Source organism: Cryptomeria japonica, chromosome 2 (assembly GCF_030272615.1).
Source record: "Cryptomeria japonica chromosome 2, Sugi_1.0, whole genome shotgun sequence".
In the NCBI taxonomy this organism is placed as follows: Eukaryota; Viridiplantae; Streptophyta; class Pinopsida; order Cupressales; family Cupressaceae; genus Cryptomeria; species Cryptomeria japonica.
In genome coordinates, this window is record NC_081406.1 from 203923638 (window position 1) to 203938990 (window position 15353).

Sequence of the window (15353 nt, forward strand, 5' to 3'; positions counted from 1 at the left end):
ATTTTCTAGTTTGTTATCGGAGACTGAAACTGATAGTCTCTCAACCCCTATTGAGAAATTGGATCACTTGGTCACATTTGCAGGGGAGAAAATGAAGAGTATTGGAGAGGCTGCTATATATAATGTTGAGAAATAATATGAGAAGAGATGAATTGAGAAATTGATTAAGGCTATTGATAGAGACAGAGTAGGTTTTACTGTTAACATGGACTAGATCAAGGAAGCATTATAGACCGAAGGTAAAATTTTGTCTACTATTTGCAACTTCTCATTTTTGTTGATGATATTGATAAGAAGAAGAAGGCAGAGCAGAAAGAGCTGAAAATTTTGAGTTAATCATTTGACCCCTTAAATGATTCAGCTACTATTTTTGGTAGATCTGTTATAATGATACAACAAAAGCTTAAAGCATATGAAGTTTAATAGGTAAAGAGGACTGCATCACTGTAGGAGTTATAGACTCACCTAGTCCCAAAGTTACAAATTTTGCAGAGAGGTTACAAAGAGGCAAAGGAAAATTTGGCTACACGTGAGATGAGTACACTTGATGCTATGGAAGAGCTTGCATACCAAATCCGAACACACATTGAGATTACATATAATCTTTTGGAGACATGGGAGAATGATTCAAAATTCTTGAAGACTAATTTTGTTTACATTTATCTCAAAATGTAATTGTAAATTTTTTGAACTCTCATACATTTGGTAATGAAAATTTTGGTGTGTTGAATATGTATATGTTGTTAGACAGAATGCACCACTGAGAGGGGGGTGAATTGGTGGTTCTTAATCTTTTTCCCTTTAACTAACTTATGTGTATATACCGGTCATGGGATGCAACATAATGCATACTTACCAGTTAGTGAGGAGACTAATCACAAATGCAATCACACACAAAGAGATGTCACATAACACTAGCATGTATGAGGAAAACCCAAGATGGGAAAAACCTTGGTGAGCAATGCTGCTGGAGTCTACTACTCCAATCTAACCTCACAATCAAATTTGTTACAAATTTTTAGGGTTATAACCCAAGGAGCACCAACCCAAGGAACACCAACCCCTGATTTAGGTCACCAACTCCTGATTGAGGGTACCAACCCAAGGAGCAGCAACCCCTACCTAGTTTATGGGCTACAACCCAAAGGAGCTACAACCCAGTGATCTCAATGATAACTTCAATTACAAAAGTAGTTATTTTGTTACAAGTGAATCTTGTAACCATTTCATATACCTTACTTTGTTGGTGAGACACCTTCCCTGCTACATTGGTACACCTCTTCTATTGCTCTCATCTACTGTTGTAATGCCAGTAAACTCTACAGGTTTACCTCTATTCTTCTTTTGTTCTGTTGGATCTCCTCCTCACCATTCTATTCTTTAGTCCTCACAAGTACCTTCCTGCCGGTACTAGAAACTACTGGTTCACCTCTTTATGTGTCGATTCTCACTTCTTTTAGCTGCTCTCCATGATACTCTCACCCAGTTCTATCCTTGCCTTCTATGCAATTACCTTTTCTTCTTTTCATCTGGTATGGACACTACCGGTTCTGCAATTCTACTAGTTGAAAACTTCAACCTTGTTCTCCCTCACACTCAGTCTCTTCTCTATCTCCTTGAAGAGAACTTGATTGATCTGCTCTCACATGTAGTAGCTCTATCTTCTTTTGTTCACTAGCTCTTGACAATCTCTTTAGCTTTGCATATTTATATCCCAGTCTTCCCACCAAAAGACAATTCAAATCACAAATGATTAGGGTTTTCTCCATTGATCATGAGGCACATCGAATCCAATCAAATCAAATTGGATCAAAACTAAGAGATGACTGCGTGCACATATCTGCCATTTTTGTGCCTTCTAGAACACGCTTTCCTATTTCAGCAACCTGCAATCAATCTATCAACACACTTCTTGGTCAATCACCATTAATGGCATGATGGATTACTTCAACTACTTCGACCTCCTCGATCAATCTATCCTTGATCCTCTCCTATACATCTGATCTTGAGCCATGCACCTCTGCAACTCCACCTCGAACTTAGTAGTCACCATTGTTGTTGGACCGACCTCAACTACCTCATCATCAATCTACACCAACCTGCGGAAGATCGTCACTTCACCTCCATGTGGTATTACTATCGATATCCACCTCATCACATTTCTCTATCAATTCATTCCTAGTCACCGACCACACATATAACCGGTTCCATCTACTGGTTAACAAAACCTACTGGCATATAACACCTTGCCGGTAAACCTTCATGCCAACACCAACTTAATATTGCTGGTGTAGTACATCAACCGGGCATCAACCATGTCGGTCCTCAATAGCTATCAAGAGTAACTCAACATGTGTAAATCCATCATATGAAGGTCTTCCACTCTTTTACACTCTGCTCACTTAGCAACATACCGGTATCCTTGTTTACCAGTAATTATTTAGATGACTCAATGTCATCATCCTCCATTAGATCTGTAGTGGTGGCAACTCAACATACCTTCTTCAAATGCTTATCCAGTGTGTATCTTTGATCACACTCTCCTTAACCTTCAATTTGCTAGAATCACCATATATATTCTTGCAGACTTACTAGCATCATTCTTCATCAAACCATTTCTCCTCTCAATTGGTTTGATAGAATGACAAACACACCATCTCAACATCTCATTCTTCCTTAAATGTACTGGTAGCATACCTTGTTTTCACTTGCTTATCTAGTGTGTATTTCTGATCTCATGCTTTGGAGGCTTCCTCATCTTCCACTTGTACATCTGGTTTACATTCAATCACATGTCTATCTCAGGGAATCATTTTGTTGGTGCAAGTGTGAATTTACCGAGGGGAGGATACATCTTCAACATGATATATGTCCCGGTGGTTTTCCATATGTCATCATGCACATAGATGAAACATACTCTGTCAACCTACCACTTAGCATGTGATAGCTTCTTCATCCTGTGGGAGTCTTACTAGTTATCCTTACACTAGCAATCTAGTGGCCTGCACATACTTCTTCTCTAGTGTTGATGTGAACCAAACAACATTATGCCACTTCAGTATAATCAATGCCCATCATATAATATCTTCATTCTAGTTGTATGCAACACCATATCAACAACCCTTTTACAAAGTGGTCACTTTACTTCACATCTAGCATACCGGTACACACTGATTCTACCTTCTACATGAAGATGGTCACCAGATTGTCACTAATTCCAACACAACAACACTTCTCCCATATCGGTACATCTTCTATTCCAATTGACATCAAACTCTAATGCCAACAACCTCTTGTTCACTAGTTGACATCAATGTTAGTGATATTGATAACATCCTATACCAGTTGACATCAATGACAACACAATGCCAACAATCTCCCCCTTTGGCATTGATGTCTATACATGTAGTATCCAGTATACTACAATATCTTTCTCCCCCTTTGATAACAATGGCAAAGGGAAATGTCAGGATAACATTCCTCCTTGTATCTACCGAGCACTAACATAAATATTTCTCCCCTTTTTTATCAGGTACATCTCCCCCTTTGAAGATTATGCACAACATCATCTTAGTCACCAAAACTTGAGATGGAAAGCTTAGTTGCCAAACAACCCTTAAGAGTATACACCGGTCTCTCATCCCCACCCCAGGACACTTTCCTCTTTACCTTTATCTCCTAGTTCCAATTACCTCTGCTACTCATTCAACTCACCGGTGGCAGCTTGCTCTTCTTCTTGTCCACTTTCACTAAGGGGATGAATGATTTGATCAACATTTAGCTCCCCCTTAGACCTGTATCTCCTTTAAGTCATAGGAGATATCACCAATACATTGAATGCAAAGTGTCGGTCCATAGTCCTACTTTCCTTCTTCTTACTCCATGTTTGCTTGGTCTCACTTTTCTTCCCCTTTTTAGCCCAGGGAGTAGGTTTCTTCTTCTACTGCTGATTGATCCTTGCACTTTCAAATTCTACATCACAATTGGAAGTGGTGCTATAGTAGCACACATCATCCATCCCAACTTCATGATTTGGGAGTCTCTTAGCATGCCGGTTAGATCATCTTCTTCTGGCCATCCCATTGTATCCTGCTGCCAAAACCGATAGACCCCTTGATCTTAAGGGAACAAAATCTCTTCTACTTTTGTTCCATGCAATATTTTCTCTCTCATATGATCTATATCCATTTCTATGTTGATAATAGCTACTAAACCGGTAGTCATGTGACTGAAAGTTAATTCTTCTACATTTATGACTTTTATGACCAGAGCCATTACACCTCCAATAGATGACATTATTGATTCTAGGAAGAACATACTATCTATTCCTAGACATCATTTTGCATTCATCTTCCCTATAGCCATATTCCTTGCATGCAAAACTGTAACCGGAAAGAGGAGGCACATTACTTACAAATTTGTTTTGCCAAGCTTGAGGAGACCTTACCGGTTTAGTGTTTCCATTTCTACTTCTCTGAGTATGAATCTTAGATTGTCTACATACTACAGCTTTTCCATCCATTTTATCCTTTTCCCATACATGCTTTGTCTTGTGGACATCAACATATCCTTGTCTTCTATCGGGAGGAGATCTTCTGTGCTGTCTTCTCATGTTCTTGCTTTCGATGAAGTCTCCTTTTCTCAACTTCCCTTTTCCTTTTGGATCTATATGATTCCTTCTTGTAGCATATCGGACTGTGAAGGTTTGTCCTTTGCCTTTTCCATTTGAGGAGACAAACTGAATGTCTTCTTAAGAAGTTTCCTTTCTAGTGGAGCATTCACCGACACCACATCCTAGTCCTTCATTGTCCTTAGAATGCTTTTGCAGGCTTAACATCCTATCTAAGGCTTTAGTGCCACCATCATATTTCTTTCTCATTTTAAGCTCATCTTGGCACTTATCCAACTTCAATATGAGGTTTTCAACTTCATCCTTAAAAGCATGACACTCCTTTCCTTTAGTCTCCACCTCTTTCTCTAACATTTTGCACCTACACCTGTTGGTATCCGGATCCGATCTAGATTCCACATTCACATTCTTAGCATCAACCACTTGTGCTTTAAGATTGGCAAGGGCTAACTCAGATTATTGAAGACTATTGACCAACCGGTCTTGTTCCATAATAGTAGCATTCTTGAACATCTTGTATTCTTTCCTCACAAACTCCATTTTACTTTCTTTGGAGTCCATGACTGATTTCAAGTCATCAGTCAATCTTTTGCCTCTTCTAGTTGAGTGGTCAATAAACCAACCTTTTGGTTTGATTCTTCAAGGCAGGTTCTCAACTGGCTGCAATCCTCATGAACTGATCTTTTGTAGTTTATAAATTCATTTCTAAGATTTTGCAGCTCTTCTAGAGCATTTAATAGTTCACACTCAAGATCTACTTCTGCATCTTCTTCTTCTTCATCATCATTTCCAAATAGATCTTGTTGGCTAGATCTATCTACCTTGTCTCCTTCCTCTTCATCTTCTTCAAAGTCACTGCCAAACACATCATACCGGTGAGATCTATTTGCATTATCCCCTTTTGATGTGTGACTCTCAAAGTCCGTCACATGGGCCATGAAGAGATGAGTCTCCTCATCACCATTACTACTGCAACACTTTGATATGACTTTGTCATCTACACATGTATCTATTGCAGTGTTCTTATCACTCTCACAAGCTGATCTAGCAATGTAGGGTTCATCTCCATAAAGATTCTTCTGTCTATCCGATAGACCTTTTGTCAATCTCCATGTATCCACCTGTGAGGAGACATCATCGGTGAGCCCACTGAATATAGGCTTCAAAGCTTCTTGATTACACATACATCTTCTTTCTTCTTTAGTGCTGGTGGGAGGACAAACATTCCTAGGAAGACCATCAACAACTACCATCCAGACATCATAACCTAGGGAGGATAGGTAGACTTCAATTTCGCATCTCCAAATGGCATAGTTTGATCCATTAAACACTGGAGCAGGGATTGACACTAAACAAACCATTGTGTCCTTAAGAAAGAATATACCCAAGTGAGAGAAAGCTTGATAAACAGGATACCTAGGCTCTGATACCAATTGTTAGACACAATGCACCACTAAGAGGGGGTGAATCAGTGGTTCTTAATCTTTTTCCCTTTAACTAAATTATGTGTGTATATTAGTCATGGGATCTAACAAAATACAAACTTACCGGTTAGTGAGGAGACTAATCATAGATGCAATCAAACACAAAGAGACATCACATAACACTAGCATGTACAAGGAAAACCCAAGATAGGAAAAACCTCGGTGAGCAACGCTACTGAAGTTTACTGCTCCAATCCAACCTCACAATAAAATCTATTATAAAGTTTTAGGGCTACAACCCAAGGAGCACCAACCCCTAATTTAGGGCACTAACCCAAGGAGCACCAACCCCTGATTTAGGGCACCAACCCAAGGAGTACAAACTCCTGATTTAGGGCACCAACCCAAGGAGCACCAACCCCTACCTAGTTTATGGGCTACAACCCCTGCACTGAGATACAACTCAGTGATCTCAATGATAACTTCAATTACAAAAGTATTTATTCTGTTACAAGTGAATCTTGTAACCATTTCATATACCTTACTCTGCTAGTGAGACACCTTCTCTGCTACATAGGTACACCTCTTCTACTGCTGTCATCTGTTGCTATAATGTCGGTAAACTCTACAAGTTCACCTCTATTCTTCTTCTCTTCTGTTGGATCTCCTCCTCACTGTTCTATTCTTCAGTCCTCTCAATTGCCTTCCTGCCGGTACAAGCACCTATCGATTCACCTCTCTCTTTGTTGGTTCTCACTTCTTTCAGCTACTCTACTGCTCTCCACGATACTACTCTCACCCAGTTCTATCCCTATCTTCTCTGCAGTTACCTTTTCTTCTTTCCTGTCGGTATGGACACTACCGGTTCTGCACTTCTACCGGTTGAACAATTCAACCTTTTTCTCCCTGACACTTAGTCTCTTCTCTATCTCCTTGAAGAGCACTTGACTGATCTTCTCTCACATGCAACAACTCTATCTTCTTTTGTTCAACAACTCCTTACAATCTCTTTAGCTTGCATATTTATATCCTAGTCTTCCCACCAAAATCCAATTCATATCACAGGTGGTTAGGGTTTTCTCCACATATCATGAGGCACATCAAATCCAATCAAATCAGATCAGATCACAACTCAGAGATGACTGCCTGCACATATCCATCATTTTCGTGCCTTCCAGAACACAGCCTCCTATTTCAGCAACCTGCAATCAATCTGTTGGCACACTTCTTGGTCAATCACCATTAATAGCATGATGGATTTCTTCAACTACTTTGATCTTCTCAATCAGTCTATCCTTGATCCTCTCCTATCCATCTGATCTCGATCCGTGTACCTTTGTAGCTCCACCTTGAACTTAACAGTCACCATTGATGTCGGACCAACCTCAACTACCTCATCGTCACTTTACACCGACCTGTACAAGATCACCACTTCACCTCCACGTGGTATTACTGATGGAATCCACCTCATCACATTGCTCTATCGGTTCATGCTTAGTTACCGAGCACACATATAACTGGTTCCATCTATCAGTTAACAAACCCTACCGACATATAACACCTTGCCAGTAAAGCTTCATGCCAACACCAGCTTAATATTGCTAGTGTAGTACATCAACCGGGCATCAACCATGCCGATCCTCAACAACTATTAGGAGTAACTCAACATATGTAGCTCCATCAGATGAAGGTCTTCCACTCTTTTACACTCTTCTCACTCAGTAGCATACTGATATCCTTGTTTATCGGTAATTACCTAGATGACTCGATGTCATCATCCTCCATTAGATCTGCACCTGTGGCAACTCAACATACCTTCTTCAAATACTTATTCGGTGTGTATCTTTGATCACACTCTCCTTAACCTCCAATTTGCTGGCATCGCCATATATATTCATGTAGACTTAATAGAATCCTTCTTCATCAAACTGGTTATCCTCTCAACTGGTTTGATAGGATGACAAACACACCATCTCGACATCTCATTCTTCCTTCAATGTCCCGGTAGTACACCTTGTTTTCACTTGCTTATCTAGTGTGCATTTCTGATCTCATGCTCTGGAGGCTTCCTCATCTTCCACTTGTACATCTGGTCTCTACATTCAATCACATGTCTATCTCAGGGAATCTTTCTACCCGTGCAAGTGTGACTTTACTGAGGGGAGGATACATCTTCAACATGACATATGTCCCACTAGTTTTCCATATGTCATCTTGCACACAGAGGCAACATACTCTGTCAACCTATCACCTAGTCTGTGATAGATTATTCATCCGATGGGATTCCTGCTAGTTATCCTTACACTAGCAATCTAGTGGCCTGCACATACTTCTCCTTCGGTGTTGATGTGAACCAAACATTTTGCCACTTCAGCATAATCAATGCCCATCCTATAATCTCTTCATTCCAGTTGTATGCAACACCATATCAACAACCTTTTTAGAGAGTGGTCACTTTACTGCACATCTATCATACTGGTACACACTGGTTCTACCTTCTGCATCAAGAGGGTCACCAGTTTGTCACTAATGACAACACAACAACACTTCTCCCATACTGGTCCATCTTCTATTCTGATTGACATCAAACTCTAATACCAACAACCTCTTGCTCACTAGTTGACATCAATGTTAGTGATACCAGTAACATCCTATACCAGTTGACATCAATGACAACACAATGTCAACATTTGCTTACCTTTGTCATTTCTATCAAAGGGGGAGTAGTATAGGTCAATCAAAATTTTGTAATAGCATGTAATTGCTAAGGGGGAGTTTTATATATAAGTGTTGCCATCAATGCCAAAGGGGGAGATTGCTGGCTTGATATTGATGTAATAGGTTATTTGATAACTTTATTTGTGTTGTCATTGATGGTAACTATGTTTTTTTAGTCATCTAATTCATTTAGACCAATTGGTAGAACCTAACTGGTAGTGGAGTCAGTCAGACAACAAAACTGCTAATTTGCAGTTAAACTGGTAAACAAGAACTGAACGATGATCAAGAAACCAGTATGAAAGATTGATGAAGAGTTAGATGTTGCGGTTTGGAACATATGTTTATGACATTAGTATGAGTATTTGATTGAAACCGCACCATCAGATTCATAGTATTATGAAAGTTATGACCGGTAGAACAATGACAGTCATGAAGAATAGATAACTAGTAAAGCAGAGACAGTTTGATCGATCACTTGTAGACATAATGTTATATTTTTGAGTTATGTTTTATTTGGCCGACATAAGGAAAGTGTAATGAGAAGGAAATTTTAATAAGTGACCAAATTCATTGAACCTAGGGAATTGTTCCAAGGTTCTTAGCCGACTTAACGGAGTTGTTATAAGGAGATACAAATTGAATGATTTTATGGATCAAGAGTGAGAATTTGATCGTGCAGTGGAAGAAGGATTTAGAGTTTGATGTCTATTCAGCGGTAGAAGCTGAGTAGAAGTGGATCTAATTAGGCACAGGGGTGCTAACAACATATTAGTTGAACTTGTTGTCCCCTAATAGTTGCAGCAAGAAAATCCTCCCACAAGGTCACTCCTAACAGGGTGCGATAGGATCCTAATAGGTCCAAAGATTTAAATCCTCTAACAAGGTAACACATTAGCTTGTGTTTTTAAATCCCTTAGCTAGGTAGCTCTTAATAGGCCTTATTGTAATATCTCTTAACTAGGCTAAAGAACTCTTAATCGAGTGTCACTCCTAATAGGGTTTTGTATGACCTTAACTAGTTAGATCTCTATATTGCAGATAGTTGATATTTATGGGCACCTATTCCCACCGTGGTTTTTCCCATTTGGGTTTCCACATGAAAATCATTGTATTATGGTTTGCATGCTTTATTGGGTGTTTTCTTATGTGGTTTTATTTCTTGCATGCATATTGGTTTTTAGTTTGGTAAAAGGTGTAATTAGATTTATTAAGTTTTTGCTTGCACTGATTCACCCCCCCCTCTCAGTGCCTTATAATTTTACCACTTTACTCATTCCTAAGAAAAACTACTGATCTTCTTAAAGCCTTTTAAGCTTTCACTATTAACCATGTTTATAGAGAAGCAAATGTAATGGTGGATCTTCTAGCTAATAGGGGAGAGGATGGGGAGGAAGAGAGATTTTTGAAGACATAAATTAGTAAAAATCAAAGACTCTTTGTAGGAGTTCAAAATTAATTTTAAACTCAAATTCTCATTGGATTTGAATTCAGATTACAGTGGTCATATTATATGAATTTCTATGTCTCGATTCTATGAAGTAATAAGAGGCTTCTTCAGGCAAGTTAAGACTGCTAACTATAGTTAAGAGGATAGCTGAGACAAATTCAAAATAGGCTCAGGGAAAGATATGATCCTTCAAATGTCACTTGTATCTCTTTATAAGCTTGGGTTGCATTTAATTTATGGTGGGTGGCTCTTCTAATCATACAGTTGCAATATTTAGATGATATCTTTAAGTATCTGACAATTTTCCTATCTTTTCACTCCCCCCCTTTTTTAGCAGAGGTTCCCTTTTTAGTGGCCCTTTCTTTTGGATTTTTAATCATAGATTTGAGCTAGAGAAGGTAATAATATAAGTCTATGAAGATGGTGGAGCTTTGACATCTTCTTATTATTGCATTTATTAGACTTGATGAGAGGTGTCGTAGCTGTCATTTCCTTGGTTTTTGGGTTTAGCATCTCTCTCAAGTTTCTAGAAATTTCTTTTCCCTCGATCATTCTCATTTCCTTTCATGTCGCCTCCTTACCTTGGGGTTTCTTTTCCGCTTCTTCTAGTTTTCTAGTGTTTTGCAGTTTTGCTCAACCTCTGTTGGTATGGATACCCCTATATGCCCTTGGTCTTTTAAGAGACTAATGGCATTTATCAAAGAAATCAAAGAAAAAAGGATTCAAGAGGTATTGTCAGAATATCATTTTTTACTTTCCAAAGCGGTCAAGATGATTTTGGGGGATATATTTTTGAGAACAAATCATAAATACATGTTTAATACATAAATTCCTACTATCTTTCTGGCCACCCTTCTTCACTTTGGGTTACCAAAGGATAAATCTAAGAAACTATGCAGGAAACTATTTAAGTCTGACTTATTCGGGGGCCTTGATCAAGTTCTCAAGAATATAGATGACAAATTGACTATCCCTTTTCCAATAGATTTTGGGGTAACCATTAGGAATGGTAAGCAACCGCCAATATTCCCCATTCTTTATATTGAGGATGAGAGGATTTTCAAATACCGAAGGTTTATAGTAGAAAATAATGCCAATTTCCAATGGGTTCTATTTAAGCTGATGAAGACTAAAGGTGATGTTTGGATTGGAAAATTCCTTGATTTCTATGGTTACTCACAATTTGCTTCAGAAGATCGATTGCAGGTCTAGAAGGAAGAACTTAGTGAGATTTGGGCTAGTGGTGGAGATGATCTTGAAGTATAGATAGATTACTTCCCCAATCCAAAACAAATTGATTGGGGCAAGTGAGTTCTTGTAATTCTTGTTGGTCCTTGGCCTGAACCGCCTCTTAATCTAGGATCTCCTTCTTCGGTTGGTTGATTTTTTCCTATGGCATCTCTTCATTTTTCGCCAAGTCTTTCATCATCTTCTCGTTGATTCTCCAGTTTTAAAGCAGCTTGTAAAGGTCGGGTTAGGTTTCTAAGTTTCTTTTTCTTCATTTTTAGTATAGCTAGAAATAGTTTGTAGGTTAGCAAATAGATACTATTTTAAAAAAATTTTGATTTATGCCCTTGCTATGCATTGGGGCCTTACAATATATGTTTTAAACTTGGGCATGTTATTTTAGACAATTATAAACTTATACTATGTATTTACTATATTATTAATACAAATTATCGGCTTCGACCCTTTGATGATAAAAAAAAACCTAAACTTCATGGAATTTCACCTTCTAACATTATAGTTGTGCAATGCAACTTTGTATCTCAATCTTACCTTACTAAGTTAATGTTTTGTATATCCATCTATTATCTTTTAATATAAAAAATAGCATCACTAGCTAATAGAATCCTAAATGAAGTTAATTTTTCAATAGTAGAAAAATATTTTCCAAAATTTATTGACATAAGAGAATCCCTTTACTACTAATCAAACATTATACTTCTCCATTTTTTTCTATAGTATATTTTTTTTTAAATAAATAATTAAAGTCGACCTTATACTTCTCCATTTTTTTCTTCTAAGAGATAATTGAACCAAGTCTTGAATCTAAAATCTAGTAAAGGATGCCATTGCATCCTTCATGACCTCCTAAGTTTTGGGGTCTTCATCAATAATTAATAAAGTTAACAAAAGAGACACATATTGAAAATTACCTATCTCTATATCTTTATGGTTTTATTCTTACCTAATTTTATTTCCTTAAAGTTATAATTTATGGTTTTGCATCCTCTAAATTTGTAGACTTTGAGCATGCATTTTTGGGTTCTACATTCTCCTCTATAAACTCAATCTCTAATTGAACTTGTGTAGTTGTTTCTAATTCAATCATAGAGCTTTCCTCTTTATCTCCACATTTTTTTGTTTCTTTATTTTGGCTTTTCAATGCTTATTGAGTATTATATGTTATAAATATACATTTTTTAATTATAATTCTTTTTTTTTTTTCAGAAATATTCAATAAGCATTGAAAAGCCAAAATCATTAAATATTTAACAATTTCTTATTGATCCATGCTACCTATTGAGTTTTATTCAACAATTTTGGGGTGGTATGCTTATTTATAAGATAAAAAAGAAATTGTTATTTCTTTTTTCCAAAATTTCTTGTTCAAAATTGCAAAACTAAATATAATTTGAGTGTTATCCATAAAAAGTATATTCATTCAATCAACAACTTCAGTTTTCTATGGTGTCTAAGAAGTGGTTATCTACCTTTCTATTTCCATGTTTCTTATAGAACTAACTGAATGTATCTGATAAATATTCTTCACAGTTATCACTTCTCAAAGCCTTCATTTTCTTTTCTATTTGATTTTCTACTAGAGCCTTGATCTCTTTAAGATTATTAATTTTTTAAATTTAATTTATAGAAAATGTAGAGCTAGAGATTTCATGAGAATTTATCTATAAATATAACATAGTACATATAGGTTTTCCAAGTTTATGAAACTTCTAATAGTTAAAAAAATCACTACACACTAAATATATAAAATTTCTTTCTTATTGATAACACTACTAAGAAAATTCACCAGAAATTTTCTTTCCAAATTACAATGTTTGCAAAACTTAGAGTCTAAAGGGTAGTTATTTTTTTCCTATCTATACCTTTATTATTAAAATCTTAAAGAATTTTTTCTAGAATATGCTTTATTAATTGATGTCATGACATTATCTTTTCTATAAGAATTGAAGGAGTCTAATGTACAATATTATTTACTATAGAAACACTAGATGTATTAAATCCACCACTTATAGTATTTTCCAAAAGCTGAAATGACATTTTCAAATGAACTCATTTTGCAAATATCATAACAACAAAAAATATTTTACATATATTTTTATTAAGTACCACCTAAATACTTTCATTATTAATTTTTCTTATGAAAATTAGATTTCTTTATCAAACTTAAAATGTAAAAATCAAATTTAAATTTTTATTTGAATATATCTATCACGTATATTTCTCTAGATTTACTATTTAAGGTTTAAAATAATTTAGTTATAGTCACTTAAAATAATTAGCAGTTGTTTAAGCACGTCTTAAATTTAATTCCTATAATTAGATTATATCTAGACTAACTAGTTTTCCTTTTCAATATAGGGGAAGAGCACCAGTTAGCGCCCATGTTCCAATAACCATGCACTCCTTGTGCACCCAAAGAAACCAAAAAAATGATAACTAAAATCCCATTAATAAGTTTCACATGTACCAATAGCCGATCACTTTTTAGTTTTTTTGCTCCATAGTTGGTCCATTTGTGCATGACTATTGGGGAACTTATGTACAATTACAAGGTCATTTGTGCATAAGTACTGATAATTTTAAGTGTATAGTTATTGGGGCATCTTTAAGTAGGTACCAGGTGACACTTTGAAATGTGTACTTTTTTATCCTTGTGTGTGTAATGGATCCTACAACGTGCATCATTACTACACAGAAGCCAAGACAATAGTTGTAAGTAATTAAGTCACATACCGAGGCAACAAAAAAAATCATCAAAATCTAATGCGCTATTTAGGATTTTTGAGTGCGTGAAGTTATCTATAATGACTACTAGTTAGCTTCCCCCAATCAAACTTAAACACATGAATAGATAGAATATGTTGCACGTGCATTTTTAGGATTTTCTAGATCCTACCTTTTAAAAATTTGCTATGAAACCTATTGAACTTTCAATCACTTCCCTATCTATTCAAACTAATTTCCATCCATTATTTTCTAATTTTCTTTTCTCCTCTTAACTAAAAATGGTAGAATATAGAATAAGGATTGATTGAGTAGGCATTTTAATTGTTTTTCCTATTTTTTTCTTAATCAACCAACTATCTTGAATAGTTGAACAAGGAGAATTTGAATTGGTGAAATCTCCATGCAAACAGGTCCATAATTTCTACTACACTCCAATTTCTAACTTTTATTTTCTTCCAACCGACTTTTATGTAACAAGCTAGATAATTTGAAAAAATCATTTTCAAAACTTTATGTTTCACTCATTTAATTTATGTAAATTAATTTTTAAACTTTTTTTAATCATACAAAGACATGCAATTTTTAACAATAATATAATATTTAAAAAAAAAAAGACATACGACATAAATAATGAAAATACCCTAAAGATACTCAAATGTACTAAACATTGTCTATATATTTATACCCATGTAATGAATATAACAGTTTAATATAACAATGAATGGATATGTACAAGATTTATATAAGATAATATGTATATTATAGGAGTTATTTATAATAAAATTATTAGTTATTTCAAAAAATATATATTTAATAAATCTACTAAAGAACTGTACGGAATTTGATTTTTTTCAAAAACATGTGATTTTTCATGTTTAAGAGTATCCTCTAATCCATACCGGTATTGAGTATATCAAAGTTCCAAAAATAAATGCTGGCAATATAGATACTAATATATAGATGTAAGCCCTCCATGAATGGTTGCTTTGATGCATGGCTTGAACTTCCACTACAAATGTAGACACAGTACTCATGCACCCCAAAAAACCAAGTTGAAGGCCTTCTATCACAATTTTTTTAGTATGATCCTTGACCTGCAGTAAGGAAAAATTGACATCAATGTAATAATATAATAGATAAGAAAATTTTAAATTAG

The 15353-nt window shown here is 35.9% G+C and overlaps 1 protein-coding gene across 2 annotated transcripts in view; it reads right to left on the reverse strand.

Annotated features, from left to right (window-relative positions):
* Positions 1-14940: 14940 nt before the first annotated feature.
* Positions 14941-15353, reverse strand: part of LOC131034124 (uncharacterized) — a 144898-nt gene continuing 144485 nt past the window's right edge. For both annotated transcript variants that reach the window (XM_057965519.2, XM_057965520.2), the window contains exon 8: positions 14941-15291. In XM_057965519.2, the coding sequence (XP_057821502.1) occupies positions 15073-15291 (219 nt within the window). In that variant the 3' untranslated portion in view covers positions 14941-15072. The remainder of the gene's footprint in view (positions 15292-15353) is intronic.